At 38.8% G+C, this 13,094-nt stretch overlaps 1 protein-coding gene across 1 annotated transcript; it reads right to left on the bottom strand.

Annotated features, from left to right (window-relative positions):
• Positions 1-696: 696 nt before the first annotated feature.
• LOC139943058 (C-type lectin domain family 19 member A-like) lies at positions 697-3,944 on the bottom strand. Its single transcript, XM_071939868.1, has 2 exons — positions 3,673-3,944; positions 697-2,422 (listed from the first exon to the last, which is right to left on the bottom strand). The coding sequence occupies exons 1-2, from the start codon at positions 3,828-3,830 to the stop codon at positions 2,080-2,082; spliced, it is 501 nt and encodes a 166-aa protein (XP_071795969.1). The 5' UTR covers positions 3,831-3,944; the 3' UTR covers positions 697-2,079.
• Positions 3,945-13,094: the final 9,150 nt, after the last annotated feature.

Below are 13,094 nucleotides of genomic sequence, written 5' to 3'. Positions count from 1 at the left end.
TATTATCTCAACACATGCATGAAATAACAAATTTGTGAAAATTTGGGCTTTATACTTGGTAATCTTGGCTTCAGCTGAAGTATTTTTAATGTTTTGAATGAGAATTTACCTCTTTCCCGAAAACTACGTTACTTCAAAGGGAGGTGTTTCTCACAATGTTTAATACTTCTGACATCACTCAAAATGCTCGTTACCAAGTAACTTCTTATCATACGATTATGTTTTGTAATTACCAATAGTGTCCAGTTTCTTTAAAGCCATTGGGCACTTTCGGAACAGAAACAAATTATTACAGATTTATAAATAACTTACAGGGTTTACAGAAGGTAATGGTGAAAGACTTCCCTTGAAATATTATTCCATGAAATGCTTTACTTTTTGAGAAAACATTAAACAATAAATATCAATTCTCGATATCGAGCATTATGGATTTATTTTAAACACATGTCATGACACGGCGAAACGTGCGGAAACAAGGATGTTTTTTCCTGTTATTTTCTCCCGACTCCGATGACCAATTAAGCCTAATTTTTCACAGGTTTGTTATTTTATATAGAAGTTGTGATACACGAAGTGTGGGCCTTGGGCAATTACTGTTTACCGAAAGTGTCCAATGGCTTTAAGGTAATTGATGACCAATATCTTTATTACAGATGGACACGTTGTGACGTAACGAGATCGTAATAAACTGACAAATACGAAACAAATTCAATGCAAAACACAACATCGTGGTTTAGCAATGCAAAGTAAATCAGTTTAATCACGATTGCACTTTATCATTAACTAACTTATATAATTTGTTATAGATGAGGAACCACTCGACCAGTACACTCTAAAAAAAAAAAAAAACGGGTCAAAATTGACCCGAAATTGGGTCCCATGGGGCCAGACCTATTTCTGGGTCTGTTTGACCCGGAAACGGGTTTAAAACATTCATGTGGACATAACACAACGTCCACGCAGAGTTTTTACAGTGATGAAACATAGGATTTTCCTTACAGTCACCTGGAAGTGGTATTTTGTCAAAATAAAGCTTTTGTCACTAAAATATGTGTTTTGATGAGTGGAATATGAAGAAACAATTAACTAAGGTTTAAACAAATTAGTTTCGATGTTATTTACAAATTTGAAAATAAGCCCGACCCAAGAGGGCGCTGTTCGTGACGTCAATCGAGGCGCGATGAATCGCATGCAGTGCCAACACAAGATAGTGACGCTTGGCGCAAGCTAAAAACATGCCCTCAAAGTTGAAATAATACCTGATTTTTTGTTACGTTAGGCAAATGCTCCTTTATGTTCGTTACGTTTTTCGTGTATCCTTCTTTGACTTCCCCACTAGCTGGAATAATTGTTGGGATGGCGTCATGTTTTAGAAAATAACTTCTCTTTTTTTGTCAAAATGTGTAGTGTATTCCGGATTCTCGAAGCACGACGGCTCGAAGTGTATGCTGCACAGCGCTGGGAAAGACTTGCAAACTGACCCCATCTTTAGTTGTTTTGCTGCGTCCAGCAGCAATACACCTGGTCGACATTGCCGAGAAAATGCAAGAAAAAAACCTTTCGAAACGTACAAACTCACGACTAGGACTTGAATGTACTTGCAAGTACGTGTGTTCGATGTTCAATCGAGGCAAAGTCTGCCTCGATTGACGTCACAAAAGGGGTAGGCGGAGCCCCCCCCCCCACAACTTTATTAATTTTTTAAACATATAAATCGTTAAAAACAGTTACTCAAAAAATTAGTTTATTGTTCAGAACCATAATATACTCTAGTGTTAAAAAAAAACAAAAAAACAAAAAAATAAATAAATATATTTCCAGGTGACTTTAAGTGTACAGAACAAAGGAATGTCCATAGATGGTATGTAAAACAGAGTTGAGTGGGTCCGAACCAAATAGTGTCATCGCAATGTGTAGGCCCTACACCACATTTCAAAATGGCTTAATTATGATTCTCAAAATAATGTTTTTGTGTTTGGGGTACCATGGATAATTATATCATGGTGTCGTGCTATCTTTTGGTCAGACTGTTCTTGCAATAATAGGTTGTCGTCTATGTAAACTTTCGGTCGTATAACTCTAATTAGCCGGTTTCTCGCACACGAAACAACGCTTATTATCGCAATCTTCGTCATTCCACTTGCCGTCTTTGTACTGCATCTCAATACAGTCTTCTCCCCAGCTGTTGTTAGGCTCCCAACTGTCCCAGTTGGTATAGTCGAGCACATGGAAGGTGTCGAGCCACTCGAACCTTCCCTCCTTGTGGGAATCGTGGCCGCCTATCCAGTACTCTGATATACCTGTTATGCCGCAGCTGAAAAGGGGAGGTTTGGCGTGGACCATGGTGTGGACGTACGACTTTTTTTCTTCTGTGTTGACGACAACAAGATCGGCATCAGCCTGGTTGAACTTGCATTGCCTCCTAAAAATTAAATTAAAAACATACATAACAATTTGTATTTGAACATCAATAAACTTCAATAAACTTCAAACTGGCATTTTTATGTTCAAAATTTGTTTATAACCAGCCTGGGCATGGGTGAAAAGCCCCCTTTCTCGTTTATAACCAGCGTGGGCATGGGGTGAACAGCCCCCTCTCTCGTTTATAACCAGCGTGGGCATGGGGTGAACAGCCCCCTCTCTGGTTCGTAACCGGTGTGGACCTGGGGTAAATACACCAAATGAGAAGACTGGTCTTTGGCAATTACCAATAGTGTCCACTGTCTTTAAGTCAAAATGTTCTTGACCGATCGGCCACGGCACGCCATAAGCCTTTTTCTGCGATATGGCGGACATAGTGCTACAACACTATAAGGTTTTTAGTCTTCTTGCGTTTAGAGGTAATAATACGTCTAGTAACCACTCTTTAAACTCTGGGCAACACAAACTATTTTGTTAGAAGCCTTTATGCAGCATCTTCCGATGGTGTAAAGCATTCTGAGAAACTCTTCCCTTCTGCAGTGGTTATGTGAAGAAAACAAATGTATAACATCTAAATAAGAAGCGTTACTGCAGTGATGCTTCTCAGGATGTGTATTGTGAAATATTGTTCCTGCATGGACATAATAATAAAAGCTAAGGAATTTTGGCAATAACTAAACAAAATCGCGAACATTCAACGCTTCCATGTGTACTAATACTATGCAAGGGAAAAGATGACCCTTGTACCATAAGATAATATCATTTATTATGTTTCGATTATGAATTAGTTGGTTAAAGACAGTGTACACTATTGGTAATTGTCAAAGACTAGCCTTCACAGTTGGTGTATCTTAACATATGCATAAAATAACAAACCGTGTGAAAATTTGAGCTCAATCGGTCATCGAATTTGCGAGATAATAATGAAAGAAAAATAACCCTTGTCACACGAAGTTTTGTGCGTTTAGATGGTTGATTTCGAGACCTCAAGTTCTACCTCTGAGGTCTCGGAATCAAATTCGTGGAAAATTACTTCTTTCTCGAAAACTATGGCACTTTAAGAGGGAGCCGTTTCTCACAATGTTTAATACCATCAACCTCTCCCCATTACTCGTCACCAAGAAAGGTTTTATGCTAATAATTAATTTGAGTAATTACCAATAGTGTCCACTGCTTTTAATGATTGGCTTTATTACAAAATCTACGTAGTATGTATTCAACTAAAAATGTTACTTTTACGCTCGATCTTACCTTGCTTCATGCCAAGGTTCCTTCATCTTGAAGAGTTGTAAACAACTCGTACCATTGAACATCGACCAATTCTTAGGGCACTTTGGGGCTGGTTCGGGCCATGCGGCAACGACAGCAACCGAAAAGAGCACAGTGAAAACTACCAACGAAACCTGCATGGTGTTCTAGGGGAGTTCTAGTTTGCACAGTTAATACTGACACCCTCTCTGCTGGACGACTAAATGCTAAGTGAATGAGTTAAGTCTTCAGCGGTGCCGAACACTGTCATTTTTATTTTATTTTTAAGGAAAATCAACGATTGACATTCTGACAGTATTTATATTATCAGATTGATGCATAGGCATATTATTCTTGATATAGGTTATCGTGTTGTTTGATAAGAGACCACTCGCGCATGTCGAGTGGCAAAGCCACGAGGGCCTCTTTCAACTTGTTTGCGGTTTTTGAAGCATTATTCAGAACGTGTGTTGAGTGCTGAACGATCAACCAATCAAAGCGCGGACTTTCCAAAAAGCGTTTTAAAAACGAATCCAAGGTTGACGAGCTTTGTTTCCTAAAAGGAAGTGTTCATATTTCATAATGTATGCTGACCCCCGTTGCCTCCGATTGGTTTGGACTTTTGCTTCCGATTTGGTGGCAAAAGTCGAGATTTCTAAAAAAGAAAAACCGCAACCAAGTTGAAAAAATGACCATTACATGAAGCAAAAGACGTCATCCATGGACATACACTATTATTATCCTGTGGGTAATTTTTTTGGGGAGACGGACACACATTTGCATCGAAATTTGTTGCTTTAGTGTTTTCAGTTGCTTGATTTCGAGACCTGGAAATCTAATTCTGAGGTCTCCAAATCAAATCGTGGAAAATTACTGCTTTCTCGAAAACTACGTCACTTCAGAGGAAGCCATTTATCACAATGTTGTATGGGTGCGTTCGTTTAGCTTCCCTGGGTCAGCCCCGGTGTGTGGCGGTTTTTTTTCCAGGACGAATGTGTGCAGATAATTACCCACGTTCGTCCTGGAAAAGAAAACCGTCACACACCGGGGTAGACCCAGGGAAGCTAAACGAACGCACCTATTATCAATCTCCCCCATTACTCGTTACCCAGTAAGGTTTTATGCTAAAATTATTTTGAGTAATTACCAATAGTGCCCACTGTCTTTAAGACGAGAGTTCCAAATATTCTCCCTCTGCAGAAGTCAGGCCAAGTCAGTCTGCAAGTGACGAGTGACAAAGATTGACAGCCTTTTATCGTTTTCTGCACGTATAGAGCCCAAACCTTATCTCGCTGCTCGTGGGAACTCACAGCTTTAGCGTCTCTGCAATCGGTCGGTGGTTGTTTCGAGAAAGTGTTGTGACAGTTTTTGCACAAAATTGAGGCACTGCCGTCGATTTCACGAAACGCTAAGATAAATGCTTTCTCGAGTTAGGACGAGTAAAAAAAAACTATCCTAACTTAGGATTAATCTTAATGCTTACATGCTACAGTGCAGGGCGTGGATTCATCCTAAAATCTTAAGAACAATTTTAAGTTTAGGAAGAGTTTGGTGAACGGACACTTACAAAAATAGACCCCTACACCTTTACAAGAGGTAAAGCTACTTGGTTTAATACCACCTTTTGTAACAAAAAAAACCCGTTTATTTATCACTGGGCCACTACTCCTCTTACTTCATTTGCGTTCGAGTTTCAAATTTATATCCTGAGAATAAACAACTTTAAATCAAAATGTAGTAAAAGAACAACCATGATTCGAACCCCGTACCTTTGGGTGTAGAGTCTGGAGCCCGTCCACTGGGCCACTACTCCTCTTACTTCATTTGCGTTTGAGTTTCAAATTTATACCTGAGAATGAACAACTAAATTTTATATTAAAAAGTATTATAGCTAATGCCTTATCCTTAGTTTTTGTTTGTGACGCATATTCAAATTGGGTGAGAAAACTTCAACAATGAAATAATAATGTTTATACAACTTACTTATTCCTGCAAATAATAAATAAACTATTACAAAAAAATAGACCCCTCATATACCTTAGTTCTGTCATCGTTGCGCTAAATTATTTCAGTTACTTGGTTTAATACCACCTTTTATCACAATAACAACGTTTATTTATCACTCTTAATGATTCCAGTCTTCGATTCTCGCATTTCGAATCATTCCGCGAGAACTTGCGGGAGCCAGTTGCGTACCCCTGTGGTCTTGGACAGGCACCGGTGATTGGAACCAGCCAAAGCAAACGGAAGGTACCCAACTACCGCTTAACACCATATAAACGCACAGTAGAGGTCTGGGTACTCGACGGCTGATGCCGTGACACGAGATTCAAAATAGCCACCAGCAACGTTTGAGAAGTTGTCAATACCGTGGATATACTTACGATGGTTTGATGTGATTTAATGTCTCTATGGGTAAGCTTTATCATGTAGTTTGTTTAAGTTCATAATGAAGAATAGAAATAGACCTCGTGGCAGACATGTAAACACCCTAGTTTGTCATAAAACGGGTAATTTTGTCGCATTTCTATGCCACCTTCATGCTCAACATAAACAACGGCAATCCGGAAGTAGCTGAACGTTAGAGCATAGGTCATTGCATCGTCAATGGCAACTTGCCGTCATTCAGACCAAACAATTGACTTTTCTGTGTTGTCAAATTATATTTCTACTTCATGGATAGTTGTATCTCAAAAACATTAGATCATTGTGTGATCATTGTGTTTATGCTATACATTTTTCTGAAATGTAAGATTTTGTTTACATGTACAAACAAATCACTCGTTTTGTAAATAGGAAGTCCGGCACTTTTGAGGTTTTTCCAGAACACCCACACAAAATTGGTGTCAATGGAAAGCTTGTCCCATGAGTAATTTGATGGTAAAAAATTATTGACATAGAGGTTCATTATTCACAAAGTTATGCTCGTTTAAACGTTGCTTTTTGGGGGGAGAGTGTCTGTCATATATTTGAATAATCAACATTGGTATCGATGGAAAGCTTGTCCTATATGTAAGTTGATAGTAAAACAAATACTGCCATAGGTTCATTATTCACAAAGTTATGCTCGTTTATTTTGTTTTTATTTTTTATTTTGTTTTATTTATTTATTTATTTATTTATTTATTTATTTATTTATTTATTTTTTTTTTTTTTTTTTGGGGGGGGGGGTGTCCTCATGTGATTCTAAATTATTAACTTCAACATTTGTTAAAACCTGCCCCAGGGACAAAGCACTTGACAACAAAATTGGTCGATCCATTCCTGCAGGATAAGTTTCAAAATAAATAATTAAATACATTTTAAACATGAGTCAATGAGTGTAATAAAATCTGATGTCACTTTTGAGTAATTTTTTGTTTTGTGTCCTTTTAATTGACGATGTGCTTCAAGTTTAATTACTTTTTCTCCATTGTGGATGTTCTGTGGGACCAACAACAAAATATAATTTTAAAGTTTTATTACGTAACCATGGCGTAATCGCTAACACGCAGTTCAAAATGGAGGGGCTGTAATACTTGCCGTCAACCTGCCGTCAATTCGCTTGGTGCTGTCAACTTGCCGTTTACTCCTTCAATATTAATTTAAAATCCACAAAAGAGGCAGAGAACTGAAAATATTTGCTACAGAGAATTTTCATAACTTTGAGGTTACATTTCAGTTCTATAATTATTGAGTTTTTCCCTCGCGAAAAAACGTACCTCAATCAGCAAAGCCGTCGGCCGACATTTTGCTTTTCACTTAACTTGCACAAGATGGACAACAGAGGGCGCTTTCCTGCATATGGAATAGTCTTAGCCCAAGACGTTAATGATCGTTACCGTAAATATCAACCTCGTCCCCATAGTTTACATAATTTTAAACCATGTTGTTACAACCGCTCGACACATCCTGGTGAAGAGGTTGCGTTCATATGTATTATGTACATCGCTTCCTGTAAAAGACTAATCAAAACCTGCCATCTGCGTAGTGGTTGTGTTGACGGCGACTTGACCAGAAAATAGTAGAACAGAAAATGGAAAACTCAAAATGATAAAATGGAGTCTGGACCTGCCTCCAAAAGATGGGCTTGCGCTAAAATGCGCCAGCGTTTACAACAAAAATGATGGATTAATGTTGTAGCGGTGACCCTAACACATTATGACTATACCCCTATTGGACTTTATTTGATTTTAGATTTTCAGAAAATGAAATGAACCTGACACCAATCTGAAACAAATATTACAAACAATACAAAGTTTGAGGCAAATTTTCTTACCTTTTGAAAGTCTAAATGTTTACAACTTTATCACGATCGGGAACGGTTATTTCTCTACAAAATTTGTGTGAAATATAAATATTGTGTCACCATCCTCATCCTCTATAAATAAATGTTTATAGTTGGTATAAAAAGGGCCGGTTTTTTTTCTCTAAAATCAACCGACATTTATTTTTCGTTTTTTTCCCAAATCGCCTGAAGTTTCATGCAGTGGTGTATTTGGAGGGTGAGGAGCAGAAACATCTTGGTTTGAGTCTTCTAACCTTGTCAACCTTTTAAGACATTGCAATGTTTTCTTTACAACGGTGCCTTAGAATTAAGATTAAAATTAATATTTGAGACCCACTTTTTCCAGCAATCTGTATTTTGGAGACCGTCTTTTACACATGAAGAACTTTATTTTATTAATAACGGAAAATCGGCCGCCAATTGTTTTTTTAATTTTGAAAATCGCCTGTAATTTCATGCAGAAGTGTAAACGGTGGGCGAGGAGCAGACAAATGTGGATATAACGGTGTCTCAAATTATGTACACATTAAAACAAGAACACTGGTGGAAATCAACGCTGTTATCCCCGCCGTGCTGTTGATCCCAGATAGCCTATACTGAACTCGCCACCCAACCCCAAACCCCGCTACCCTCCCCCGCCACCCTCCCCCAAACCCCGCCACCCTTCCCAGCGACATCCCCAATTGCCGTCAAATGTCAGACCATTAATTCACCGTTTCCCCACAGCGTGTGTCTTCAACTCAATTATTTTCTAAGTTCGAACAAAAGAGTCCCTGCCGGTATTCCTATATGTTTCCCGGTAAACTATTGTGCCATACTTACAGTGTGTGCCTTTTATGTTTTAAGTCACAACCAAATACTCCCGTCTGCCCATTCCTACTCCTAAAGTAAAGCGTATGCCTTCAACTCGCAGATTATTAACTAAGTATAAAGCAAGGATTTTCGTATGCCATAGTAACATGCGAGCCCTGTTTCCCAATTAAACTAATTGTATATACTTATATACAGCGTGTGCCTTCACTCAACTCAAAAATGTTCCAAGTCCGAACTAAAGAGTTCCCCATATGACTATGTTTCCTCAGTAAATGGTCCATACTTACAGCGTGTACTGTAGTTTTCACTCAAATATTTTCTAAGTCCGAACCAATGAGCCGTCCATATGCCTATGTTTCCTATAGATTGGATGTACCATGTCAACAGCATGTGCTTTTCACTCGTCAAGTATAAAGCACTGATTTTACTATGCCATGGCATCATGTGTTAAGTTTTCCACTTGCAAATTATATACCAAGTATAAAGTAAGAAGCATTAACGTACTAAGTATAAAGCATTGATATTCCCATACCATAGTATCCTATGAAAAGTATTCAACTCGCAAATTATATACTAAGTATAAAGCATTGATATTCCCATACCATAGTATCCTATGAAAAGTATTCAACTCGCAAATTATATACTAAGTATAAAGCATTGAAATCCCATGCCATAGATTTCTATGTAAAGTATGGACCGAAGGTTTATCAGGTCTAAAATGCGAATGATTTTGGGGGGGACCCAAGTGGGTGTCGTAGGTGGGTGTCGGCTCCCGTAGCGAAGGGTCCCCGGTTCGGACCCCGGTGGTGACAGCGTGGTTGCCGGCCGAAAGTCTCGACTCACCAGACAGCGGCACCCACCGCGCAGTGGCACTCACCGCTAGCACTCGCTGAGGAAAGAAACTTTAAACTTAAAACTTAAAACGAACCTATGCTCTTTTTTATATAAATTTAATTTGTTTCATTAAAAAAAATATTTTTAAAACGTCTGGAACTTTTCTGTAGCGGGTTTCGATCCCGGGACCTTCCGGTCCTCAGACCAGAGCCCTTCCACTGGGCCACTGGTCCTTCTTACTAAAGTGCGTTCGAGTTTAATTTTAAACCTTCGTATGGACAACTTCAAATCAAAACTTTGTAAAAGAACACCCAGGATTCGAACCCCGTACCTTTGGGTGTGGAGTCCGGAGCCCTTCCATTTGGGCCACGTCTCCTCTTACTTAAATTACGTTTGAGTTTAATTTTAAACCTTCGTATGAACAACTTTAAATCAAAAGGCAGTAAAAGAACACAGACCGGGATTCGAACCCCGTACCATTGGGTGTAGAGTCGGGAGCCCTTCCACTGGGCCACGTCTCCTCTTACTTTAATTGCGTTTGAGTTTAATTTTAAACCTTCGTATGAACAACTTTAAATTAAAAGGCAGTAAAAGAACACAGACCGGGATTCGAATCCCGTACCATTGGGTGTAGAGTCGGGAGCCCTTCCACTGGGCCACGTCTCCTCTTATATAAATTGCGTTTGAGTTTAATTTTAAACCTTCGTATGAACAACTTTAAATTAAAAGGCAGTAAAAGAACACAGACCGGGATTCGAACCCCGCACCATTGGGTGTAGAGTCGGGAGCCCTTCCACTGGGCCACGTCTCCTCTTGCTTTAATTGCGTTCGAGTTTATTGTTATACCCTAGAATTAACAATTTTAAATCAAAACTTATTTTAGTTATGCCTCCCACTCGCAAATTATTTATCAAGTGTAAAGCAAGGATTTCCCTATGCCATAGGATACCGCGTAAAGCAATGTTCTCAAGCGTGCTAAAAGAACACGGACGGGGATTCGAACCCCGTACCATTTGGTGTAGAGTCGGGAGCCCTTCCACTGGGCCACTACTACCTTAGATCAATTGCGTTCGAGTTTATTGTTATACCCTAGAGTGAACAATTTTAAATCAAAACTTATTTTAATTATGCCTTCCACTTGCAATTATTTATTAAGTGTAAAGCAGGATTTCAACCCTCTGCCATTGGGTGTAGAGTCCGGAGCCCTTCCATTGGGCCACGTCTCCTCTTACTTAAATTGCGTTCGAGCTTAATTTTAAACCTTCGTATGAAAAACTTTAAACCAGAAAAACGTAGTAAAAGAACACTCGGGATTAGAACCCCGTACCTTAGGGTGTAGAGTCCGGAGCCCTTCCATCGGGCCACTACTACTCTTACTTAAATTGCGTTCGAGTTTATTTTTAAACCTTCGTATGAAAAACTTTAAACCAAAACGTAGTAAAAGAACACTCGGGATTTGAACCCCGTACCATAGGGTGTAGAGTCGGGAACCCTTCCATTGGGCCACTACTCATCTTACTTCGGTTGCGTTCGAGTTTAATGTTATACCCTATAAAGAACAATTTTAAATCAAAACTTATTTTAATTATGCCTTCCACTCGCAAATTATTTATTAAGTGTAAAGCAAGGATTTCCCTATGCCATAAGATAACGCGCAAACCAATGTTCTCAAGCGTACTAAAGGAACACAGACCGGGATTTGAACCCCGTACCATTGGGTGTAGAGTCCGGAGCTCTACCATTGGGCCACTACTAGTCTTACATCAATTGCGTTCGAGTTTAATTTTATACCCTAGGATGAACAATTTTAAATCAAAACTTTTTATATTATGCCTTCCACTCGCAAATTATTTACCAGGTAAAGCAAGGAATTCCCTGTGACATAGGGTACTGCGACAACCAATAATATTTGTAAGCGTAGAAAAAGACACACAACGGGGCTCGAACCCAGTACCTTTGCGTTTAGAATCCGGAGCTCATCCACTGGACCACCGCTCTTCTTACTAACAATGGGTTCGAGTTTAATTATAAACCTTAGAACGAACAACTTTAAATCAAAACGTATAAATAGCGCATGACTTCCACAGGCCATAGTAACCCATGTTGGTACAAGACACCGTGAAGTATGAATGTAATGTTTGTGACTGAGTACAACAGAATTGAAGCATGCACAAATTCGACGGTGTTTGGGATAAATAAAATGCACGGGAGTAAACCGAGCCTATTTAACTGAGAAAATATCAGCGATTAAATAAGTCTCTAGAAGCGGGGTAAATCGGGCGAATGGGGGGGGGGGGCATATCCAAACAGGGGGGGGGGGCGTTATGTGGCAAACAAACCATAAATATTTACATGTATTAAATTATTGATAATCTAAGTAATTTAAATTTAGAAAAGACACGGCACGGATTTGTTTTGATTTTTTAAATTTATTTGTTTAACTTTCACATAATTAACTGCATGCTCTTAAAATCAAGTAACGACAAAATACAGGAAATTTACACTTGCAAATTGTATGCTAAATTTTATTTAAATCATTGCAAGAATTAAAACGTGTATGTGCATGTGTAAATAATACAAATGTTGACAATGTTGTGAACTTACCATTATTCACCGTGCCACAGTTGAGGCCAATTCTAAGTATACATTTCGAAAAAAAATTGTACAAACGTCTGCAGTTTAATAATTAGATACAATAAGAAATTCCTGGATGATCATCAGGAAAACAAAAACCTATACTGAATAACAGAGAACTATCCGGAGCGAAAACGCACCATCGCACACTGTGTTGTGAACAATTGACCATAGAGTAGACCTATGAGTAGACCTACCAACGAGAGCATGCATTGGCTAAACGTAGTGTATGGCTACCATGCCAAACAGACATAGAAATCACAAACAATTGCTGTTACGGTGTACTTGAGAGGGATGCAAGACGTACTTTTGAATCAGAATAAACGAATATACATTAGTCTTGCCTGAACAGTTCACTGCAGATAACAACCACATCTAAAATGCTCTAAATCGTCCACGGAGACAGCCAGTGTCAACTGCATGCTTGGAGACCATTTTGAATACATGTGTACGCGGCAAATTGCTGAGTACGAAGCATTGGTATAAGACCAACTATAGGGTACCAGACTGATAATGCCTTAATTCGGATATAACGACGGTTAAAAATCAAGATTAAACTGAACATTTGAGACCCATCTTATTGTTCCAGCATTCTGTAACTTGGAGACTGTCTTATACACATGAAGAGCTTCCTTTGGTTAAACTTTGAGGCATATCGGAGAGAAAAAGTTTTCGAGGTAGAAAAAACGGCAAGCTTACCTACCCCCTTGTCGTTTTTTAAAAAATCGGCCGAAATTTGTGTTTTCCAAATCGCCGGAAATTTGATATATAGGTGTAATTGAGGTCAAGGAGCAGGAAAATCTTGGTTTTAGTCGTCTACGATGGCTACTTTTTGAGATAATGACTTAATTCGGATATAAAGACGGTTTAAGATCAA

This window comes from Asterias amurensis, chromosome 10, assembly GCF_032118995.1.
Source record: "Asterias amurensis chromosome 10, ASM3211899v1".
Classification (NCBI taxonomy): Eukaryota; Metazoa; Echinodermata; class Asteroidea; order Forcipulatida; family Asteriidae; genus Asterias; species Asterias amurensis.
This window is presented reverse-complemented; position numbering and strand designations above follow the sequence as displayed.